At 38.0% G+C, this 25,318-nt stretch overlaps 1 protein-coding gene across 1 annotated transcript in view; it reads right to left on the reverse strand.

Moving 5' to 3' along the window:
• Positions 1-25,318, reverse strand: part of FBN2 (fibrillin 2) — a 320,766-nt gene that overhangs the window by 118,737 nt on the left and 176,711 nt on the right. The window contains exons 20-31 of the mRNA XM_073625060.1: positions 24,379-24,498; positions 21,572-21,709; positions 21,268-21,318; positions 20,273-20,398; positions 19,442-19,669; positions 16,255-16,380; positions 15,430-15,558; positions 11,866-11,991; positions 11,209-11,334; positions 10,801-10,923; positions 7,474-7,599; positions 3,002-3,127 (exon numbers count right to left, since the gene is read on the reverse strand). Coding sequence (XP_073481161.1) covers positions 3,002-3,127; positions 7,474-7,599; positions 10,801-10,923; positions 11,209-11,334; positions 11,866-11,991; positions 15,430-15,558; positions 16,255-16,380; positions 19,442-19,669; positions 20,273-20,398; positions 21,268-21,318; positions 21,572-21,709; positions 24,379-24,498 — 1,545 coding nt within the window. The remainder of the gene's footprint in view (positions 1-3,001; positions 3,128-7,473; positions 7,600-10,800; positions 10,924-11,208; positions 11,335-11,865; positions 11,992-15,429; positions 15,559-16,254; positions 16,381-19,441; positions 19,670-20,272; positions 20,399-21,267; positions 21,319-21,571; positions 21,710-24,378; positions 24,499-25,318) is intronic.

Genomic DNA, 25,318 nt, shown 5'->3' on the forward strand with positions numbered 1-25,318 from the left:
TTGATACAGTAAGACAGGATTAAAAACCTTATCCAGTTATTTTTCTGCTGTCTATGTCCTGCTGGGAAGATTTACTTTCACTTCTTGTCTTGGAGATGAAACTGAAAATTAGGGGAATCTCCCAAGAGTGAAGGAAATTCCCATTTTAGACGTCTGTATATGGTACATTTGTCCCTATTTGATTATTTACCCTCACCACAACTGTAAAATTTGAGGTTTCCCCTCTAACCCTTTCCCATTCTATTTGAAAAAAAAAAAAATGCGTCTACATTATGTTTTACATATTTCTTAATAGCCAGTTCCATCTCATATTCCATAGGTGTGTCCTCCTATTACTTAGTGTTGTAAATCTAAATACAGGAAGTCCCCGAGTTGCGAACACAATAAGGACTCTAGGTTTGTTCGTAAGTTGAAGTTGTTCGTAAGTTGCAACACTGCATTTGTAAGTGTAACTTCCGGTCGGAACACTGCATTCGTAAGTGTAATGTCCGCCTGTGCATGGATGTGGGATGCTCCGGGCGCTTGTTATGTTATCTGGGGCTCTTCTGGCCATGCAGTACATGTAGTACTGCAGTATGGGATGTGTCCAGAGATATCCAGGACCAGTGTGGAGCACAAGTGGCCGGCATTTGAGGCTGTTCATAAGCAGGAGTAGTTCGTAACTCGGGTGTTCATAACTTGGGAACTGCCTGTAAGAGTATGCAATCATACTGTATAGTACATGGACAGCTTTATACCCTTTATTCTGTATCCTAGTGCCACAGAGCTTACAAGTGAGGAAAAATCACCTCAATATGATTACTGGCAGCAATTAAGTCCTGACTCAAGTGCTAACTTTTCTGCACTCTATAAAAATCTGGAAAGGTTAAGCTACTTCTCTGATTTGTCAAATCTCAGCATCCTGTTTGTAAAAACCTAAATTTTAGGAAGTGGACATTCAATCAATGGAACTTTTTGTTGATCTTTTTAGAAAAATTCAGACATGCCTTGGGTCATCTTAAAAGGATAAGTTCACCTTTCATAACAGATTACATGTTACACCCATATTCAGGGTGTAACATGTTATGAAAGGACTGGCCCAGCTCCCCCGATTTGACAGCTAGCAGTGGATCTTTTCCCCCCACTAGCTATCACAAATTGAAAAAAAATGTGGCTGTGTGGGGCTCCATCCGCCCAGCTGCGTCACTCATCCACAGTGTTCTGTGAATAGAATACTAAAAGTACCGACAGCCTTAGCGGCTGTTGGCTTGTAATTCTCAGTTAACTTCCACATCACTGTGGTAGTTCGTTCATTCTTCCTGTCAGCGTGTATCAGCTTGCTCGTACGAGTTAGGAGCAAGCAGATACACTGACAGATCTGCAGGAGACCTGCATGGCATCAGCGATCTGCAATGCTTTACCGGCTTCTGCAACAAAAAATAATAAATGCACATGTTTTACATGCAAAAATTGTGCATTTATTATTTTTTGGCAAAAGGTGAACTTATCCTTTAACACTGTCTGTGTTATGTCACAGAGCCTTTAGCCATCCTAATTCTTATCTTGGATGGTAGAAGGATTAGCATTTATGTGTAGAGATCTGAGTGTAGTAATGGTTGAGTAGTTGACCAAAAGACACAGGACAGGAATGACAACAGTCAGTACCAAGAAAGCTGTGTGTTGCTAGCATACAACAAGGCTTCGGCTGAGTGCATTTCTAACAGATCAACAGGTATTTTTCTGTACTTACTAGGTTTTTAAAGAGATAAAACACAGGGAAATGTGCATGTATTGCAGAGATGTAGTGCATATGTTTTTTTTTTTTTATTCTGCCTTAACAAAAGACATGTTAAAGTGCAATATAATGCACGTAACGTTACACACCAGAACATGAAGGTGGGCATGGGCTCTTAAGTTGCATTGAATAAACGGATGTAGAAGTATGTAGATATTAGACATAGGTAGTGTGGAGATGGGCTACTGCACACACTTATAGGGATATTGGCCTGGGTGCAATCCATGAAAAAAAGTGCATAGAATATGCAGCAGGCAGTAGATGCACTAGGGGACTATGGGACTTACAGCAGGAGGGATTGTACAATGTAGTTTAGTCAATGTCAACATTTCGACAGGGGACAGCCCTCCTTTCTCAAAACTCAAGCCTGCTGAAACGTTGACAACTTGACATTGATTAAACTACGTTGGAAAATTCCTCCTGCTGTAAGTCCTGTTGAGTGCACCTACTGCTTGCTGCTTATTCTAGATATTAGACATAGGGGTTTATTTACTAAAGGCAGATCCACTTTGCAATACAAGTGCACTTGGAAGTGTAGTCGCTGTAGATCCGAGGGGGACATGCAAGGAAAATAAAAAAACTGCATTTTTACTTGTACGTGATTGGATGATAAAATCATCAGAGCTTCCTCTGATTTCAGATCTTCCTCTTGGATTTACAGCTATTGCGCTTCCAAATGCGCTTTCAAGTGCACTTGCAGTGCATTTGTAGTGCAGAATGGATTGGCCTTTAGTAAATCAACCCCATAAATATGACAGTATTACAAATCACATTTTCACTTGTATAAAAGAAAAAGAAAAATTTCTCAGGATCATTGGGTCTCTTCATCTATTTTATTGTATCTCTGATCTGTTATCCATAGTGGACATACATCTATCATATACATTTTTTATATACAGTATATCATTTTATATAAAACCATGCAAGCAAAGGAAGAGGTTAAAAGCCCACCATCATGCACATGCAAGCCCCTCACATCACAAGACATGCCGACAGCTTTGTGTTCCCCATGCTTTCTTATCTTACTCCATGCATAAATATGCCATAAGGACAAAAAAAGCAAAACACAGATGTCAGGTGAGAAAGTTTTTATTAGGCTTAATGAAAAACAGAAAACCATAATGACAGAATTTTTAACAAAGTGAGAAGTGCAAAATTCAAAGACCAGATCCACAATTATAGAAAGATATGTGCAAATCTTAAAACTTTTCCTAATTCATGGTGTACCTGTACATCCAGTTGTTCCTTTTTTTACTGAATACCCAACCTGACAGTGACATACAAATGATCCTTTGGTATTTTCACATTCACCAAACATGCAGATGTTTGGATTTATGTCACACTCATTCACATCTGAAAGAAGAGAAAATGAAGCTTTTGGTGAGCAGATTACTTTTATTATCAATCTTTCATTATAAGGCATACCCCATATACTGGTTTTAGAAAAAACTCTACACAAAGCAATGCTATATGGAAATGTATTCACCCATAATAATCATTCAGATTTACTGATGATGTCTCAACTATGAGCTGATTTCATTGGATATTGGTTGAATGGTATACAGCACCTAATTGCTCTTTCTCAACTCTAAAGTGGGATTTTGGAAAGATATAATTTAGTTTTTAAATATAATAAAGTCCATAAATGTATTTATAAATGCAGGTAGTACAAGTAACCAAACCTTTCCCAATATTGTCCTCAATCCTTTGCTTAACTGGACTGGAAGAAGAAGGGACAACAATATGTAAGTCAGAAAGGAAGAATGAGTCGAGTGATGGCTTCATTAGTGTTGTAAGACTCCTTTGTGCCATCCAACTCGGGTGGGTTTGGAAACAAACTGTGCCACCTTAGTACAGTGGAGAAAAGTGAGCTTAATGACTTGCCTGTGCTGTCTGGCAAGGTTGACATGAACCCATGGCTGACTGAACAGTATTATGACATTTTTGGCAGTTTATACCTCTTTGAAAACTACTAATTAGATTCAAACCTGCACTAGAATGCGATTTTGAAGGGGTTTGAATTTGGTTGGTTTCTGTGGCAGAGTTATTGGGGGGGTTACTACCACAGGAAAAGTAATTTCCATGTACAGTTTCTGAAAAAAAAATCAAAAACAAAGAAGAAAATAAAATCTGCATTTATTGGATCAAACAATCATATTGCAAACAAAAAAAAGGAATCTGAAGTCATGTTTTTCTGATACCCATTATACTCTTGGTGCAAAAGAAGTGGTCTGTTGTGCTCCAGATCTCTAATTAGGGCTGAGGCACAGCTGGTCTAGGTGACAGCCCTGGTCTAGCACTAGACTCAGGAGCTGTATTGATGAGATACTCTGCTACTGCTCCTGCTATGGAGCTATCCATAGGAACATTCAGTAGCACAGCACTGTAAACACCATGTGGAACTTTGCTTCTGCATTGTCACGTGAGATGACATGACCCTCCATGCCAGGACAGAGCTCATGCTGTCCAGTAATAAATCACTATTAGACGTGATTAAAAAAAAACTCTCCCTATTAATACAACTTTAGAAGAAATACATCGGGTCTTCTGGATGACATTGGTACATACTGCATAAGCAAGCTCAGTGTAATTTAGAATTGAACTTCACATTATGCTTTGTGGTAATGCACACATGGTGATGTCATGTTGTACTGGCATTAAGGTGTGCTGCATTGGGCTAGCTGCACACCTTAGAGCACTAAAAATCAGACTATTTTTTTTTTAAATCTCAGTGCATCGCAACATATTACATGTGCAAATGATTCACTACAGTGGGGGTGCTATTGTAAAAGTGCATTGGGGTGCCATTTGAAATTAAAGGCACCACAACACACTATTACGTTATGTACGTTGCCATGTGTTGTGGCTATAAACAGTATAATGTGTTTTACCGCTCATTAAAGCAATTCATAAATGTGAATGAACCCTTAACGTTGCATTAATGTTTTACGCAAAAAAAATAGCCACAAAACGTGAAAAATGACCAGGAATTAATTGTTGGATGATCTGCTAGTTAAATGTAATTTTAGCTCTGTACAACTGTTTCTTAGGAAAGCTACTCTAACTAGCTTGCCTGTGTAGTGCCAAATTCTTGCAAGGAGTTAAATATGTTTAGCATTTCTCATAAACCCACAATGACCTCACCAGCCTGTGGATTACTGTAAGTCAAATGGAGTATAGGATAAACACAGTCCACAGAGGTGACAAGATTTATTTTTCCATGGTAAGGGTTCAAAAGAAAACACTTCAAGTTCAAGTGGCTGGGGATTTTTTAAACCTGCTTCCAGCACATCACGCAAAAGTACATAGGATAATTTATACCATACTACAAAACCTTTGCAAAGAAAAACTACCCAAGGATTTGTGTGTACAATAGTAAGTTTACTGAAGGGCCAGGAAGTCAAGCTTTACTTAATTAGAAGGAAATTAGGCTAATGACAATAATAATGGACTAATAGAAAGTATATGAGTAATACTTTTACTGTACTACATTCTTCTTCAATTAAACTTTATTCTTTAACCCGGAAATATCTATAAGTAATGTTATTTGAGACCGCATGCTGTTGTAACTGCAGGGTGGGACTGAATTTCTTATTCTTTTATAAAGTATAGCATCACTTGTGTTAAATCTGCTAACTGTATAACCTTTTACTACATATTTAAGGCTTCCATTTTGTATATTGCTTAGCTTATTACTACATAAACATTACAGTTACTATTGAAAGAGAATGTTTTTTTTTTTTTGACAGATTGGATAATACTTACAACCTTTGTTAGGTTTTTATTTCTAACTGTGCCCCCATTGAGGGGGGCTTCCCAGATATTCTGCTTTTTGTGCAGAAGTAAAAAAGTGACAGTAATTTTCTCCAGTCGGGGAAGTCTCTGTTTTGACAGCTGGCATCAGAACAACGTTTTTTCCTCGCTACCTGTTCCAGTGACAACTGTCAACAGTGAGATTTGAGTGTTTCTGTTCTGTTGAGGGTTAAGCTCCCCAAAGGAAATAGAGACCACAACATAAGCCTGACCTGGGGTGCTAACCCTTGCTCTCTCTCTTTAAAGCTAATAAAAATGTTAACTTTAGTTCCACTTTATGAGCTTTTTAACAAGAAAGACATATGTGAGATATATGGAGTAAGCTTTGGCTGACTTCTCATTCTGCAAATGCTAGCCCCCTGACTTTCATGCTGACCATCTGACTTCAATACTTTAGGAACAAGTATGCAGATAAGCAGTTCTAGCATTCAGATCTACTTACATGTTTGAGGTCAGTGATTTGGAAGGAATGGACAGCACATAGGGGTTGAATTACTAAAGGCAAATCAACTTTGCAGTTTGCAAGTGCATATGCACTCTGCAAGGAAATTTGTTCCAGAGTTTGGTATCATCATCCAATTATGTGCAAGCAAAATTCCTTGCATGTGATTGGGTATTCTTTGCAAAGTGAAGATTCACCTCATTTACTAAACTCTGGAGCAAATTCACGTGCAGAGTACAACTGTACTTGCAAATTACACAGTTTATTTGCCTTTACTGAATCAATCCCATAGGCAGTCATCATTAGGGCACTTGCATTCTGAGAAGAAAGTGACTAATGGCAGGTTTTATATTTCTCTAAGAAAGCATTTATTTCAAGGCTATCTATCTATAATTTGCAAAAGTGCTTCTACCAAGCTTAAAATGTCTTGCTTCCATTTTTTTGTTATAAACAGGAGCAAGTTAGTAGCTGACATGGGCCCTCTTCTTACAGTTTTACTATTTTATACTTAAAGCCCTGTACACGGCGGCTGAATGTTAGGCGGCCAGTTTAATAGGAACCAGCTGACATTCAGCATGTGTGCACTGCAGCCAGCTTTTGTTGAAGGGGTATGACTGAAAAAGGTCTGTCAACTGATCAATGGCTGAGAGCGCTGACCGGAGTGGTCTGGCAGGGGGCTGTCCCCCTTTCAGAACACAATAGAACAGCAGGGGAGATTGCTGAACTAACATCGGATTGTTAGTACAGTGGCTTGGTCCTGAGCTGTCAGGTTTTTTTCATCCAACTCACTGGGTTGAATGGAAAAAAAACTACACATGTGCCATGAGACAGCTTCATATGCTATGCTTCCCTTTAAATGCTTTTCTAAAGGAACTGCCGGAACATTACCTATTCTGTAATTACTATCAGGGTAAGGCACAAAATTATAATGGGCCAACAAAGATATACAGGCATACCCCACTTTTAAGTACACAGTGGGGTTTATTTACTAAAGCTGGAATATGCAAAATCAGGCTCACTTCTGCATAGAAACCAATGAGCTTCTAACCCCAGCTTGTTCAATTAAGCTTTGGTAATAAAACCTGGAAGCTCATTGGTTTCTATGCACAAGTGAGCCTGATTTTGCACTTTCTAGCTTTAGTAAATAAACCCCATTGTGTACTTAAAAGTGGGGTATGCCTGTATCTGGCAATCTGTTTGCCCAGATTTGATATAATGGTATGATAACAGAAATGCACCACTTAAACAACATACCACTGAAAAATGAAGAAAAAACTGTCATTAAGTTGTACAAGCTAAGTGGGAATTTACTTGAAACAATGGCAGTTTGCATGTGGGTGAGTTGTATCCCTGTGAATTTTTTTCACCCTTGGTGTAATTTTAGAATAATTTCAGTGACGGTACTGGTGTAAGAGTAATGATAGCACCGTCAGTCCTCTTTTACCTATGCATGTTTTCATGTCTATGCTGGCCATAAACCCATCAAAGCAGAGACACCGGTACTCTCCTGGGATGTTTGTACACTGTCCTCCATCACAGATATCTGGATTGTCTTCACACTCATCAATATCTAGAAAAGAGTAATAAATTGTGAAATTACCTCGAGAAGTATTAGAAATATAACACATAGAAAATATACTGAGCATTTAGTCATGGATAAATACAAAACTTGCCTTTACTACTTATGAATCTCATCACACTGAAAATAAGACAATACTCTTTGGAGTATTGAACTATGTTTTAATGTTCTGGGAACAAATATTACCATAGATGACTAATTTACAAACTAGCCTGGGAAAGTCGAAATTGCTAAAGGGCACTGTTTGGCAGCTGCTGCAATCTATAGAGGCTCTACTTGACAGATTTAACGAACCCAAGGAATTTGTGGCAATTTTTTACGACAAAAAAATGTCCTATTTTAATTTGGGATATAATACAATGAAGAACAGAACTGGATACATATTTTACTAAAAACATTTATGTGCATATATGCATTTGCCCAGTATATAAATAATTTAATGATTATATCCATTTCCTCAATAAATAATCTATATAGCTGTGTACAATGTGGATATAAATGTTTACAGTACTTTTACATTAAATGGCATCCAAAAGTTGAACTACACATACAACATTTCATCTATCTAGCATGCACTGCAGTTTAGAATAATTAGAAAAACTACAATATACAGTCATAAATACACTGTGATGTACAACAACGTGTTGGACCTAAATTCAAAAAGTGAAAATTATAGAGAACACCATGAAATGGTAATTGTGCCTAAGCATTGCACAGGAAAATGTACATTTTGCCTGGAATTCCTCCTGAAAAATAGCAGTGAATTTCCTAAGGCACTGCTGCCTCTGACTGCTAGTCTCTAGTCTGGTTTTATTTTAGTAAAATATTCTGATAAAATGTTAATAGTCATACTGTATATATTAATTTGTTACAGTTCAGTATGTTTTTAATGATATAGTTATATTATTTAGGATTTAAGAGGTGTTATTCCAAAAATATAGTTCAGTTTAATATTCATTAAAAAATCTTCCAGGTGTAGTGGGTGCCCCGCATCTCCTGCGGCCATGCCAAGCTGACCCGAAGCTCGCATCTCCCATAGCCATGTCAAACTGACCGAGGCTCTCACTGAAGGGAGAGTGTGCCTGTCAGCTCCTGCGGGGGATTTCTCCCCCTCCCTCTCCTCACTTACTCTTTGTATTATGCAAGCAGCGCTCGCACACAGAGGCAGCCGCTCTGCTCCCTCCCTTGCATCCTCATTGGCAGGAGGAGGAGAGCCAATAGACAGCCACCTGGATTGCAGAAAGGAATTCTGAGACATGTATTCCCCATCTCAAACTGCCCCATAGCCTTTTATGGGGGCAGGACTACAAGGTCCAGCAGTCTCTGCACTGAAAAGAGCTTAGGACACCATCTTGTCTGCCTGAGGTGAGGCAGACACCATGAGGCAGGAGAAGAGACTGGACCCAAGGGAGTGGTGTTGCTTCCCGGTTCAGTCCATTGTGTTGTTCCAGGTGGCCATGGTCTGTTGGGGACATCCTGCCAGAGAGAGGGGGTTTCCAGGTGCATATCCAGCTGCACCTGCACCGACAGTGTGAAATGTTCCAGTGTGAGGTGACCAGTTGGGTTATCAGAAGAGCCTGTCTGTTCCAGGATGTTCATTGGGCCTTGACCGCAGGATTGGTGGGATGGCACTTGCCCATTTGCAGGAAACAAGGACACTGTACACAGACAGCGTTACTTCACTTTTGCCCATACTTACCAGAACCTGGGTCTCATTGAAGCCCTGTTAAAGCGGGGTTTCACCCAAATTTTGAACAATATCTGTATGTATTCTCTTCCTTGCCTAGATGCTGACATGCCGTTTAAAAAAATTTAAATCGCCATAATTACCTTTTATTTTTCTATTCTTCTTTGCACTTCCTGGTTCTCCTCTTGTGGGAGTAGGCATGTTTGTAGCCTCTCCCAGACTCCGCACAGCCTCCTGGGAGCTAGTCTCAGGCTTCCCAGGATGCCACTGAGCATGTGCGGGAACGAGCGGTGAATGCTGAGAGCACAGCATTCACCGCATCCAGGAAATAAATGCTTGTTGGCTTCAAATGGAAACCGCCTGCAGTGAATAATATAAGTTATTCTTTCCAACGAAATCTGACACAGGCGGACATATTACACACAATATGTGAGTATGTAATGCTGAGAAGAAAAGTTTGTGAATGAACTAAAAAAAAAAACAAAAAACGATAGATAGGTGGACCCCCGCTTTAAGCAGTTACAGTGCCCATCTTGCTATCTGGATACTGTCAGCATACCACAGTTACACTTTATCAAGCAGGAGTTCTAAGTGCACCAACTAAAGTGGCTAGCCAAAGATCCAAGGCCTCATCCTTCTTCCAAGGGACTGAAGTTACTGTTGCCATACGGGCACATACACACATATTCAGGGCTCTGTATATGTATTGTATGTGTGGGGTAGTCTGACTTGGGAGTTACACCACTGAATTGGGTACAGTGTTTATAGTTGGGCCTGTGTCAGAGGACAGAAGAGAGAGGTCTGACATAAGAGAAGGTCATCCTTCTGCTCTCCTCCTGCCCGGACTCATGGAGTCAATTTCAGTAGAGGTAACTCATACAGTATAAGTAGCCACATTGTAATTTGTTGCTAATAGAGTGTTTACCTCTGCTCTTGGGGTTAGACAGATATACTATCTAAGTTTAAGTACTTTACACTGTACAGTAAGCTCCACAAAGCTATTGTTTCTTCTCAGCTAGTATATGCTCCTAGTTTTGGACTTGCGGTAGTACTAATTTCCAAATATTTCAAAGTCACAACCTTTTCCCCAGAAGCATAATCTAAAATGATTGTGGTGGATTTGGCTTGCCTTTCGTTATAAGGAAATGAGAGTGATGAGATCACTTTACATAAATCACACTTAGCCGGTTGTGTTCAGGGGAAACTGTCTGCCTGCCATACTGTATATTCAGAAAACTTTTATAATTGCCATAGAAAGTATACCAGACTTTAATCTCAAGTCTAGCAAACCAGGTTACTGTGTTGTAATTCAAACACCTTCTGGCATTTGTGGATAACTGAAAATGTCAGAAATTCGCAGTTACTGTTACCAAGTATATCACAGAATCATAAAATTTTGCTATTTCATGCATCATTCATATGTATAGAGCTTATTATATACAGCAATTCAGACTAAAACCATCACAGGACAAGAGATCAGCTGGCAGTACAGAAATATAAATTACCTCCGCAGGTTCTTCCATCTGGCACTAAAGCATAGCCATCAAGACAACTGCATTTATAGCTGCCTTCTGAGTTTTCGCAGAGGCTGTCACACCCTCCATTCATTATTTTACACTCGTCAATATCTGAAAGATGAATTTCATTATTACTTGACTGTTTTTTAAGTTCCCTTAATACATCTTTGATTTAATACATCTTATATTAAGTTACAGCTAAACATGCAACTAAAAAAAAAATAACTGAAAAATGTTCAGACCCTCTTTTTAATAATAATAATAATAATAATAATAATAATAATAATAATAATATTGCTTATGTTTCATCTAGGAACAAAATGAGGTCTATTTGTCTTTGTATTTATTTTAATATCAGTCAATTATCCATTCTATGATGTATTCCCCTTTACTTACCAGTGCAACCCAGCCTATCTGGAGTGGATTGGTACCCTGGGTTACAAGCGCATTGGTATGAGCCAACCAAATTCACACACTTTCCATTTCTGCATAGATTGTCACTTAAGGAACACTCGTTGATATCTATATGGAATATAGTATGTTAATATTCTAAAATAAATACAGACTGCAAATAACATTTCATGACTATTTCACTTTGGAAATTTTGTAAAAAACATATTGGTACACTGCAACAATACATGGCAGTACATCATTTTTAAAGATGTTGCAAGTAGCTGAACTTTGCTGATTTTTAAAGGGACTTTTTTCACAGTTTTCCCCGATATATATAAAGCTGCTTTTTACAGAGTTGTGCAGTTGGAAAATGATAAAGTGGTTTTGGTAGCACAAAAACAGTTTTCAAAAAGCTGAAAAAAACCTGTATCAGCAAAAAATAAGTTAATGTCAGTCTGACATCAGACTTTGGTAATTGATTCGTCAAATAGGGCGTTTTTTGTAGGAGACAGTAGAATAAAAAAGCTTTCTTCACAACACTGACAGGGTATTTCATGTTGCCTACTGTAAACAGAATGTATTTTGTGATCTGTAAAGCACAAACAAACTCTAACTTGTAATATGTCATATGGAACAGTTTAAGTCATCATGTGAACTCACCTACACAGGCATCCTTTGATGGTGTGAGCTCATGCCCAGGGGGACAATTGCACAGAAAACTACCCTCGGTGTTCACACATTCCCCTCCTCTGCATAGCAGCGGGTTCCGTTCACATTCATCTATGTCTGTAAGGAAAAAATGCAAACAGTTAAATAAACCAACCATTTTATCTTAATCATTTTAGTATTAAAAATGCTGTCAGGCTAGCAGAAAAACATGCTATTGGAATATAACATAGCAACAGTATTTTTTTCCAAAGCATTAGAACCTTGACATCAATAGTACAGTAGGCACCTTTGTAAATTTTTTTGGAAAATGTAATTCTTTGGAAAAAGATTTGGAGAAACTCATTGTAATTCAAAATAGGAGCATTGTATGACTAAAGATTGCAAGAACGAGTAGACACATATGATGTATAGCACTGAGCACATGTTTATATTTTGGGTTTGTGTTTTATTACTATGATCACTTCTAAAAAGGGTTTATTTTATGGTAGTTTATCCTTAGGTATGGCTTCTATTTTTCCATGCAGAGGATAGACACAAAGGGGTTGATTTACTAAAGGCAAATAGACTGTGCACTTTGCAAAGTGCAGTTGTCCTCTGCAAGTGCAGTTGCTCCAGAGCTTAGTAAATGAGGTAAGGCTTCATTTGCAAAGCGTACCCAATTGCATGCAAGGGGAAAAAACTGCATTTTTGCTTGCACATAGTTACATAGTAACATACCATGATTGGATAATGAAAGTCAGCAAAGTTTCTGTTCATTTATTAAGCAGAGTACAACTGCATTTTATAAAGTGCACAATCTTTTTCCCTTTAGTAAATCAACCCCAAACTTTTTTGACTCAAAGTTTGACCTGGAATCCATGTTGTCAATATATTGTTTCTATTCGCTCTAAAACATCATTTTGTCTACTCAGATATTATCAGAGCTGTAAGATCTGGACACAGAGGCAGTAAGGATCCAGCGGGATACTTTCTGCACTGATAAGATAGGTATCTGGTCTTAGATCATTTTGGGGGTTAGTTCTGAGTTAAAGTGTGTATATACTGAATAGCTGAAACTTTACTTCCCTTTTTTACAAATCTTTGTTTTGGATAGCATAGGGAAGGGTTAAAGCCCTGTAAGTTTATTTTTAGTTGCCTGTATCCTGTTTGGGATATATCTCTTTACTTCCTGTCCCTGAGAGACAACCAGTAAGAAAACATTCACTACAAAGTGAGGGAATTCTTTTCTTGGATCAGTGAGTGTGTTTCTTTTGGTTACCCTTAACTTTTGTTCTGGTAAAAAAATTTCAGATTCACCAAAAAAACTTTCTGTTTTGGGGGTGCAGTGCTTTTGATCTATGTTATTTAGCAGATTGCTGTGGTTGAAAGCTGGTGGAAAGCTCAGTAAATATCTAGACAATTTGGAGAAGGATATTTTCTGCTGATTCATATCCTTGTGTTTAAACCACAATTTTTTGCTGGGTTTTATTTGATTTTAATGCATTGTATAATTTTTGATTTACTACAACTGGAGAGTGCAAAATCTGGTGCAGCTGTACATAGTAGCCAATTAGCTTCTAACTTCAGCTTGTTCAATTAAAGGGGTTGTAAAGGTAAATTTTTTTTTTTTTAAATAACAAACATGTTATACTTACCTTCACTGTGCAGCTCGTTCTGCACAGAGTGGCCCCGAACCTGGTCTTCTGGGGTCCCTCGGCGGCTGTTTCAGCTCCTCCCCGCAAGCATTCACCACCTTAATGCGAGCTCCCTCGCATGGTGGTGAGTGCTTGCGGGCGCGCTCCCGTGATACAGCCGGCGGCTATAGCCGCTCGCTGTATCACTCGGCCCCGCCCCCCGGCACGCCGCGTCATCGGATGTGATTGACAGCAGCGCGAGCCAATGGCTGCGCTGCTTTCAATCCATCCACTGCAGCCAATCAGCGACCAGGCTGAGCTGCAATGAAGATGACGAGAACGAGCAGCGAAGATTCGAGGCGTCAGGTAAGTAAAACGGGGGGGCTGGGGGCGGCGGTATTGTAAAAAGTTTTTTCACCTTAATGCATAGAATGCATTAAGGTGAAAAAATTTTTACCTTTACAACCCCTTTAAGCTTTGACAAAAAAAACAAAACAAAACTGGGAGCTTATTGGTTTCTATATAGATCTGCACCAGATGTTTCAGTCTCCAATGTTAGTAAACCAACCCCAATGTGTGGAGGTATGTTGCATTTCTGTTATATCTTTAGATACATTACATACAAAGAGTACAGGTGATACAGGTGAAATAATTGTTGGTTCTCTATCAGAAGAGTATAAAGAGTAAAAGTAAGAAAACATATGTAAATATGGGAAAGGGGAAGTGCATATATTGAAAGTAGTGCTCAGCACAAAGTATATTTACTGTTACATTGTTATCAATCAATGCCATGTAACCAATGATGGATCACAAGAGACTGATCAACATAATGACATTACATATACATATATATAGTGACAGAGATATTCTGTAATAACATTAGGTATGAACCAAAACTGATAAATATGTAATGAAATGGTGATTCAATGGGAAAATAACAGCACATGAAGCCTGTTTGCAAAATAAAAAAAATAAAATAAAATTAATACAATTTAGTTTGGTTAATGTTAAACAAGCAGAGATTCTAAGGCCTGAAGTTGACAAATTAGAACAAAAATGAATCCAAACACAAAGTTCAACATCTGAATGGTGTGTAAGCACAGATCTTGCACTCAGGGACCTTGAGATGCTTCAGAAGAACTATGTGAAATAGGAGGTTTTGCACCATCCAACTGCATTTGGGATACAGAACAGTAACCTGCAACCCCATTGTCACTTTCCATTTTTACTGAACCCACCACTTCATGGGTGCTCATGCATCCTGTGCAATTGCATGCCACTCCATTCTTCCCATACCTCTCCGGGGGACCAAATTAGTCCTACTTTTCTGTGTGTTTTCTCTTTCTCCTCCTTTGAACAAAAAAATCTATGCTGCATTTTTGGGTGCACTGAACTTCAGTTTGCCATTCAAATCAGTTCAAATAGAGCCAACAATTCAACACATCTAAAGCACATCAATAAAAAACACACCAGTGTACATCAACTTGTTAACCACTTCAGTACCTTAGGGCATCATATGATGTCCTTGACTTTGTGATTTTATTCCCTAGGGTGTCTGCTAAAAAAAACATATATAATGTTTTAGTAATTTTCTAGCAAAAAAATATGATTTTTACATGTAGGAGAGAAGTGCCAGAATAGGCCTGGTATTGAAGTGGTTAACATATGTGTCTTGGTTTGAACAAGCTACAAAATAGCTTGTTCAAGCTACAAAATAGCAATAGCAATAACTGGGTTAAATTTTCTACCTGCCATGGTTGTACACAGCCATCAGGACAGCTTATTCCCTGGAGCTAGAATATTGAAAAGGAACTCTACAAGAATTTCTATTAAACCTAAACAAATTTTAGTTTAAACTATTAATTTGTATTATTTGTATTGATGTCTAAATTGAAAACTGCAACTATAAACTTAAATAGGTGAATAAACATGCAGAACTTACCCATACAGTTTTTCATCATCATGAAGCCACTTTCAAAGCCTTCAAAGCACTCACATTCGAAGCTGCCAGGTGTATTGACACATGTACCACTCCCACACAAATCAGGGGAGATCCGGCACTCATCAATGTCTGAAAATAAAATGTATGCATAATTTTTCACATTCTACATGAATGAGTGATATGTATGTAAGAGGAAAGTAACAAAAGTCTGAGTTAATGATACTTGAGCAATTAAAGAGTATGTTCACCTAAAATGCAAAAAAGTCACTTGAGCACTGAATGGCGGAAGATATACTAGCTGGCCTATAGCAGATTGGTTTACTCTCTGGAATATTTTAGTCACCCCTCCATTTTTTTATTAATTTTTTTTTTTTAAGATTAATTGCTCATGTCAGTGGTTGTTGTTTTCATATGTTTGGAATACACATCAAACTCAGGTCAGCAAAATCCTATAGAGAAGCACAGGGTAGCTCGGACGCTGCATTTGACCTGCTTTGCATTGTGATGTTCTATTGAGATACATTTGGACTGCATGCAAAGCAGGTCAAACACACCCTTTTCTTGTCAAACACTGCATTCACCATTTGAACACATGCATTTGTGTTTGTATAGCAAATGAAGCGTTTGACATAAACACCCATCAACACGTACCCTGACAGAGATTTCACTTATGTCTGGATTTAGCCAGAGTTGAGTTGTATGTAGATTAAGCTAAAAAAAAACAATAAATTAATTCATATGTCTCTCACTACAGCAAATTTTGCCATGAACACAATGAAAAACAAAAGAAATTACACACATAATTGTATGTACATTCACTCCTACCTGTGCAATTTCTTTCTTCTGCATCCAATGCAAATCCATTGTTGCATTTGCACTTAAAACTTCCAATTGTATTTCTGCATTTTCCATTTGTGCATATCCCAGGGAATGCTTTACATTCATTTATATCTATGAGGAAAGCAAAATATGTTATTCTATGTTAGGAACAAGTGATGTGACAAATATGTATACAGATAAATACTTCTGTTTTTTCTCCGAATTTCCTGATCTGCAGTTTTGTTTTGGGTTAGTGGCTCAAAAATATTAGGTTTCTTTGAGACCCATGCATTGTGGAAAAATGCAGTACAAAGCATGTTTTCTTTCCACAACATTTCCACAACACATGTAATCGCATCCAAATGCACAAGTACAGTTGGTGCCAACATAACATGCCATGCATTGGTTGCACTGCATTAAAATAACAAAGTGTAGGCCCTATTTTTCTTTCATTGCTGTGCTTTAGCATGACATTGTAAATTACCACATGCTAACATTTTCAGTTGGACCTGATCGGAAGCCCCATGGAGCCCTGTAGACAGGCGAGTGTAAATGGACATCCATTGGGATACACATGTCATTCAGCTTCCATTCAACAGGGAATCTGCTCACAGATCCCCTGCTGAGTGGAGTAGACTCTGCTTCCTGTGAAAGAAGCCTTATGCCCCATACACACGATCGGACATTGATCGGACATTCCGACAATAAAATCCTAGGATTTTTTCTGACGGATGTTGGCTCAAACTTGTCTTGCATACAGACGGTCACACAAAGTTGTCGGAAAATCCGATCGTTCTGAACGCGGTGATGTAAAACACGTATGTTGGGACTCTAAACGGGGCAGTAGCCAATAGCTTTCATCTCTTTATTTATTCTGAGCATGCGTGGCACTTTGTGCGTCGGATTTGTGTACACACGATCGGAATTTCCGACAACGGATTTTGTTGTCGGAAAATTTTATAGCCTGCTCTCAAACTTTGTGTGTCGGAAAATCCGATGGAAAATGTGTGATAGAGCCTACGCACACTCGGAATTTCCGACAACAAGGTCCTATCACACATTTTCCGTCGGAAAATCCGATCGTGTGTACAGGGCATTACACTAATGATAGGAGACACAATTTGAAGACATCATCAAGTTGCGCAATGATGCAATGATATTTAATACAAAAGTGAACCCAAGCATGTGAGTTAGAGACCTTAGATTGTAAGCTCTTTGAGAGCAGGGACTGATGTGAATGTACAATATATATAATATATATATATGTAAAGCGCTGTGTAAATTATCTGCGCTACATAAATACATGTAATAAATAAATACTACAATCTATAAAGAAAACCTTGTGCTTGGTTATGTGAAAATTGGAGCTGCTGCACCATAAGAAACCTGAATACCAGAGTCTCCAAATGAACGTCTTGTATGGAGAAATGCATCAGACACAGCTAGTTTTGTGACGTCATCATGCTAAGGCTTGCTGGATGACACCACAAACAAGTTAAAGCTTTTGTGAAGTGCCTGTTGTTTTTTAATCTGTGTAAGTGCAATATTTTAGTGAATAAATTGAGAATTTAAAAGTGTTGTGCTATTTGACTTCTCCCTTCTTATATTTGATCTACACGTGTGTCGGAGCTTGTTGATGGAGTGCTGGCTGAGGTTTTCATTATATGATAAGGACATTGTTGCCAATCCTGGTCATTGGAGTCACTGAGCTGTGTTGAGATCCGAGGGGGAGAGTGTCGGCTCCTCCAAGCTATACAGAATAAGCTCAATCGATCTCTATAACTTGAGATCATTGCAGTCTGGTAACTTTTTATATCGGAGCACTTTGTTTTGCATGTGGATGGGCTCCATGAGATTTTGGATTTATGAGTGACTAATGAACCGTATTTTAATATATCAAAATATTTTCACATTTTGGATGTGTTATTAATAAACTGTATTATTTATTTTTTTTGTTCCATTTGCACAGTCTTGATGAGTTTTTTTATTATGAAATAGGATTTCTTCACATGCACGTGTTCACTTTATGAATTTATTGTTACTTAAGGAGACAGCAAGCTTTCTTCTATTTGTTAGGCAATAAACAAATACTGTACACAGAAACAAATGCTTTAGATGTTCATCTCCTAATTTCTTGGTAGATTAGTAGGCTCAGAAGTGATCTACCACTCTAGATTCCATTAATTTGATGTGTGTTAAGATAGGCAAAATATATTTTAACCCTTTTTAAAAACTGCTTTGATAATCTTACATCTGGGACCAGCGTCTCAAAAGTATGCTCCAGAATATTATATAGAAATTTTTGTGCTAAGCTTGGATTTACCACATGATTTTACATTTTCTGGAAATAATTATTTGATGTAGAAATGTTACCTTTTACTATATTTATTGTTATTATTATTATTATTGTTTTAATACAGGCCTTATATAGTGCCAACAGTTTACGCAGCGCTTTACAATATAAAAGGGAGACAATACAGTTAGAATACAATGAAATACAAGAGGGTTAAGAGGGGGTCCTGCCCAGAAGAGCTTACCATCTAATAGGGTGGGACAGGTGGTACAAAAGGTTAATTGTGGGCAATGAGCTGATGGAAGTGGCAAAAGATTAATTGTAGGTGTGATAGGCTTCCCTGAAGATATACGTTTTCAGGGATCGCCTGAAGACAGCAAGAGTAGAAGATAGCCAGACAGATTGTGGTAGAGAGTTCCAGAGGATGTGAGAGGCTCTGGAGAAATCCTGGAGACAAGCATGGAAGGAGGAGACAAGCATGGGAGGAGGAGACAAGGGAGCTTGAGAGCAGGAGGTCTTGAGAGGAGCAGAGAGGACAGTTTGGGTGATATTTGGAGACAAGATTGGTGATGTAGCTCGGGGCAGAGTTGTGAATGGCTTTGTATGTTGTGGTTAGTATTTTGAATTTAATCGCTTGGCGATCAGGAGCCAGTGTAGGGATTGACAGTGAAGGGTGGCAGACATTGAGCATTTGGTAAGGTAGATGAGTCTGGCAGCAGCATTCATGATAGACTGAAAAGGGGATAGCCTATGGAGAGGTAGGCCTATGAGAAGGAAGTTGCAATAGTCATTTTGTATTTATCTGTTTCTCCATATTCAGAAGGTGGAAGATATAGAAATTCTACAATCTGTTAGATAGTTAGTTAAAAAGAAATATATATCAGTGGCTTGGTGGTTTACCTTTGTAGAAGGGTCTCCCTGATAGAACATCTCCTCTGTTGGAAAATCCTGGTCCCCTAGGACATAAGATTTCATATTCAGGGGTACCAGGCTTAGGACACTCCCCACACTCTGCACCCCAAGCAGCTCCCACAGTACAGCAGCAGGCATCCAACCGGAATCTTCCAGGAACTGGCAGAACACATTCGTCTTCATCCCATTTTAGGAAACACTGTTCCATACGTAGATCTGCAATAATGTAATATAAGTAAAGTCAGAGCTAAATACACATAAAAAATACTGTAACTGATTTTGAACAGGAGCAAATGTTATGAAGGAATTGTTAATAACAGCCAGAATTTACCTTTTTTATAAATATAACAACTGATTGGCCATTTTAAATCCAAATGCCTTTTTTTCTCTTGGTTCCTGTTTTTAACTCTAACCATGCTGTATAAAGACATATAATAATCGACTAAAGAAATCAGTATGTGAAAAAAAAAAAATGTAGCACAAATCTAGCAAACACTTCTGCTAGTTTTGTCTTCCTGTAAGTGAGCCCACTTGGGAGCTTTTACCTAATTTCCTGCCCCAGTGACAGCAGTGGTTATTAATGGGACAAGAAGACATAGATTCTAAAGGAGGTTGTAACCCTTCCCTATCTATTCATGTCCAAGCTGGAAGTAAGGGGAAATCTCCTCAATGAAAATACAGACTGCAAAAAAAAACCTGACAAAGATTCTAATTCTGCCCCACTCTTTCTAAAATAAAAACATCTTCGGAAGCTGGAATTTAAATTAATGTATTCCATAATGAACACATATCTGCCACAAAAAATAAATAAATGGTTACCTAGGCAGATTCTGCCTGTACCATCCAATGTAAACCCTTCAGGACACTCGCAGATGAAAGATCCTTTAGTATTTCGACAAACTCCATTGGGGCACACGCCTGGAAACACCTCACACTCATTGGCATCTAAAGAACAAAGCATACAAATTGAACTGAATGTCATTTATATATAAGAGTTTTGCCAGACATATTATTTCCCCCTATACAGTTGAGTCTAGTAGTGGGCCTCTTGTGACATTTTGCTAGTTCAAAATATGCTGAATAGAAATGCATTTTATTGAAAATTATTTTCAGAAGGCCTAATGTAAAGACTCATCTATCACTAATTAAATGGAACTCATCAAATTCAGTAATTGGCCATCTTTGGCCACACAAGTTGCATAGGTGTTCTGTGCATCCAAGTGCAGGCAGTCCCATTCATGTCTACTGGGATGCAGCAGGTACACAGACACAACAGCCAGGGGTGTGTCCATGAACGCAGACACAGTCATCCATTCCACAGCCTGGGGGAACTTACTCTCTTTCATCTTGCCTCTTCTTTCCTCTCTTCTTCTTTTTGCCAACTTTTCCTTCCTTCCCCCCTCCTTCCCCCCCTTTTTTTGTTTTTCTTCAGTGGACTATTCAATGCCTCATATTCATCCCCTGGACCTGACAGCCCAGAAACTCTGTGTTGTCCCCCATCCTCGATTGGGCGGACATTGTAGTTTGGTATCATACACCTATGAGCACGTTCTGTTTGTAGCTCGCTATGGCTCTTAATCGTGCTTTTATTATTTGTATCCCCTGCATTGGATTTCTAAGGATGTACCTTTCTGTTTGCCTTAATACAACATATTATACCAGAAAACTATACTTAACAGACCAAAAGTTTGCAAATAAGAGAAGTTCAGTGCTAGGATTTACATATACTTCACACATCTCACAATGACCCACTATTAAATGCAATATAAACATTGAAATAATAAGAAATTGCACAAAACTATTACAAAAAATACCTTCACATGAAACCCCTTTGACTCTGGCATATCCCCTGGGACAAGCAGTATCTACAATAAAGAATAAAATTGTTTAGCTCAACATTACTTGGAACTAAACTTCTATAAAATTCAAAGCAGGAGGTTGGGAACTGTTGCTGTTTGAGATCTTTAGTATAGCTGATGGCACCATGAAAATAACAATAACTATGTAAAAATACATAATTTAGTATGATTAAATATTAAATGCCATCTTTATTTTTTATGTTAATATTGCATTCTAACATTTAGCAATCTAATACTAGAGCACTAGTCAATAACGTACCAATTTCACATCTCTCACAAGGACTGCCCCATGCAGCGCCTAGAGTAGCACAACATTCTGACTTGAGCGTTGCTCCATTTATATTGACCTCACAGCGACCATCTTGGATATTGAGCCAGCAGGTTCCTTTAAGGCTATCTACAAATTAAGAATGTATATGTTAAATTTGGCATCAAAACTGTGATAGATATGAATTGCTGTCATTTTTAGGTTTTTAGGTTTTATATAACACCTCAATGTACAGTACAGTATCTTGGCTCTGCAGCATGCCACATAGCACATTTCATATGTTGTGGTGTATTGCCTTAAAATGGTGCAGGTTGACAGTAAAATCCCTAAATGAGGACACTTTTTGTTGCCAACAGTGGGATTTTGTAATGTTGCCAGGACAGTAAGCATGGGGAAATCTCCCAAGCAAGGACGCAGACATCAATAAAAGCCTAAAAAACAAGCAACAGCAATTAGAGCAACCTTCATTTGTGCTAAAAAATTTAATTGCTGCTCCCACAATGAAAGTGATTCCATCACATTCTACAGAAGATTCTAAAACACAATTATACAGTGTAACGCAACTTCAAATAATAAAATCAATACATCAAAACACGATTTAAGGTGAACCCAACTGTCAAATCTGTGCTAAATTATATCTACCCCAACTTATAATTAATAAAGTGCATAAATGGCCATATGAAGTGATCGTATCAATTACTCTGTGATATAAAATAATAGTCTATAAAAATGGTAAATGATCAACCACCATGTGACAAATCTTGCAGTTTCATTGTCAGCCACCACTCTTGCTTCACTACCATTACTAGTATAAAAATAAATAAATAAATACAAATTCTAATATATATACCATAGTTTGCAGACACTTTCGCGCAAACCAATCAATATACGCTTACTGGGATTTTATTTACCAAAAATATGTAGCAGAATACATGTTGGCCTAAATACATGAAGAAGTTAGTTTTTTTGGAATATGTTTTCTAGCAGAAAGCAATCAATATTGGGTTTTTTTCAAAATTTTTGGTCTTTTTTTGTTTATAGCGCACAAAATAAAAAACTCAGTCAGTCACCACTTGTGCTTCACTAACCGCTCACCTTAATGTTATGACCCATGCTTTATCAGTAAGGTCATAACAAGCAGTGGTTCCCTTTAAGGGAGTTAAAGGTAGGGGTATAGGGTCCTCACTCCTCCAAGTCTCCTATGTCCCAATGTCACCCTACAAATTTGCATATGTACATAAAGAAATTAAGATAAAACACACCTGATCTTGTGCTCTCTGTTTTATTAAGCTATAAAAAAGAAGAAATTCACTTACAAGCAAAAGCACTTAGGCAGTACTAGCTGGATATTGCATATATCAGTTTACAACCATAGACGGAGATGGCCAAGAGATGACTTCACGCTCCAGGCTCCGCCTCATATATGCGTTACGTCCAGGGTATGGACTTCATCAGATGGACGAAACGCATTTTATTGTAAGTGAATTACATTTTTTTTTTAAGCATAATAAATATTTAAACAGGGAGCCCTAGATTGGGTGTGTTCTATCTCCATTTCTGTATGTACATCTGCAAGTTTGGAGGGTGACATCAGGACATAGGAGACTTGGAGGAGTGAGGACACTGTATCCCTATCTTCAACTCCCTTAAAAGGAACCACTGAGTGGTTAGTGAAGCACCAGTGGTGGCTGACTGGGTTTTTTATTTCGTGTGCTTTAAACAAGAAAAGACCGAAATTTTTGAAAAAAAACCCCAATATTTTTTACTTTCTGCTATAAAACATATTCCATAAAAAAAAATCAAACTTCCTCATGAATTTAGGCCAACATGTATTCTGCTACATATCCCAATAAGTGTATATTGATTAGTTTGTGTGAAAGTGTCTGCAAACTATGGTATATATATATATATATATTAGAATTCATATTTATTTATTTATTTTTATACTAGTAATGGTGGTGATCAGCAACTTATAGCGTGATTGCGATAGTATGGCAGGCAATCTGATACTAACTGACACTTTTGACACTTTATGGGAATCAGTGACACTAATACAGTGATCAGTGCTAAAAATATACACTGTTACTGTACTAATGACACTGGCTGGGAAGGGGTTAACATGTAGGGCGACCAAAGGGTTAAATGTGTGCCTAACTAGTGCTTAAATGTGTACTGTAAGGTGCTTTCACTAAGGGATGTGCCAGTTTTATTCCTTGCTTTGCAGGGAAACAAAAACTGCCACATCCCTCCTGACAGAACAGAGCTCTGCATTGTTTACATTTACAGAGCTCTGTCTTGTCTTACTCCTCGCCAATCAATGGTTTCTGGTGGTCATTTATTGGCTTGTACTCGCTGATCGGCGGCTTGTGCTGCGACTAACCAAGCGACAACTGGCACATCTGCGATGTGTGCGTATGCCCCCTACCCACAAAAGCAGAATCACACATATATATATATATACGCGTGATTCTGAGCAGCCATCCCGCATTGTAGCAGTAAAGCTACAGTGAGCAGTCAAAAAGTGTATATATATATATATATATATATATATATATATATATATATATATATATATATATATATATACACACACACACATAATTTTTTCTTGCACTCGTTCACTAAGCTCTGGGGAAATACATTTGCAAACTGCAACCTCTCTTGGAAAGCGTCAAGCTATTTGTCTTTAGTAAATCATCCCTTCTTTCTCAAGAAAAAATGGTGCTTCCAATGGAATCAATTAAGTGTAAATATGCTCATGGCAGTATAACATTTCTGGAATAAACAGAAATACCCACCTATGCAAATAAGGCCAGTGGAATCCAGTTTACTTCCAGGAGAGCACTCGCAGTGAAATGAGCCAAGAATATTCTTACATGCACCATTAGCACATGGACTACTTTCACATTCATTTATATCTGGAAAATAACCAGCATATTTTTGGTTAGGTCTTAGTAAAGTAAGAAAGGAAATTCTGAAAAGTATAAACTGAAATATTCAGACAGTTCTGCTAAGGTTTCTGTCATGGAGTACTTGAAAAGTTGTTTTGAGTCAGGCTTTGTAATAATAGTGTGTTAAGTATGAAGACTGGCATGTCTTATGTTGTCAAGTCATAAAACTTTGGCACATCTACTTTTTTCGCTACTTTCTCAACTAACTGTACTTTTGAGCAAGTAAACTGGGCTTTTTCAGTAAAGTATTTAAAACAGAAAAACCCTGCTGTTCCTGCTGTTGATTTCGTGACTTTATTCAATTTTTGAATAAGGATTTTTGAAATGCTAGTAAGCATCTAATATTTTCATATTTTTAAATTCTGCACTTAGCAGAGGGAGGCTGTGATTCTCCAGCAATATAGATTTTATAACTGCATCACACCACAAAGGGAATTCATAACTTTACTCATATTTTCTTGTGTGCTTCATACCACAGGTGAGGATCTAGTACAGAAAAAGTCTATGTCCGCTTTTTTCTTCACTTTCATCCTGGGAAAATAACTAGTTTCCTGGCTTCAATATGCTCAGGCAGGACATTTTGAGAAGGGGGTTCTAGAAAAATCATTTTTTTAATTTCTTGAATTCCTCCACCTGTCTGACTGCTTGTTTCATATGATCGTACAAAGTGCAATAATCCATATGAACCAATTAAGTTTAAGTTTTTGCAGTTAAATTAAGAAGCACATGAAATCTGAGTGAGTGTTGTGGGGTTAATTTGCACATAAATGCTGCCTTTTAAATTTCC

Source organism: Aquarana catesbeiana, linkage group LG01 (genome assembly GCF_042186555.1).
Source record: "Aquarana catesbeiana isolate 2022-GZ linkage group LG01, ASM4218655v1, whole genome shotgun sequence".
Taxonomy (NCBI): domain Eukaryota; kingdom Metazoa; phylum Chordata; class Amphibia; order Anura; family Ranidae; genus Aquarana; species Aquarana catesbeiana.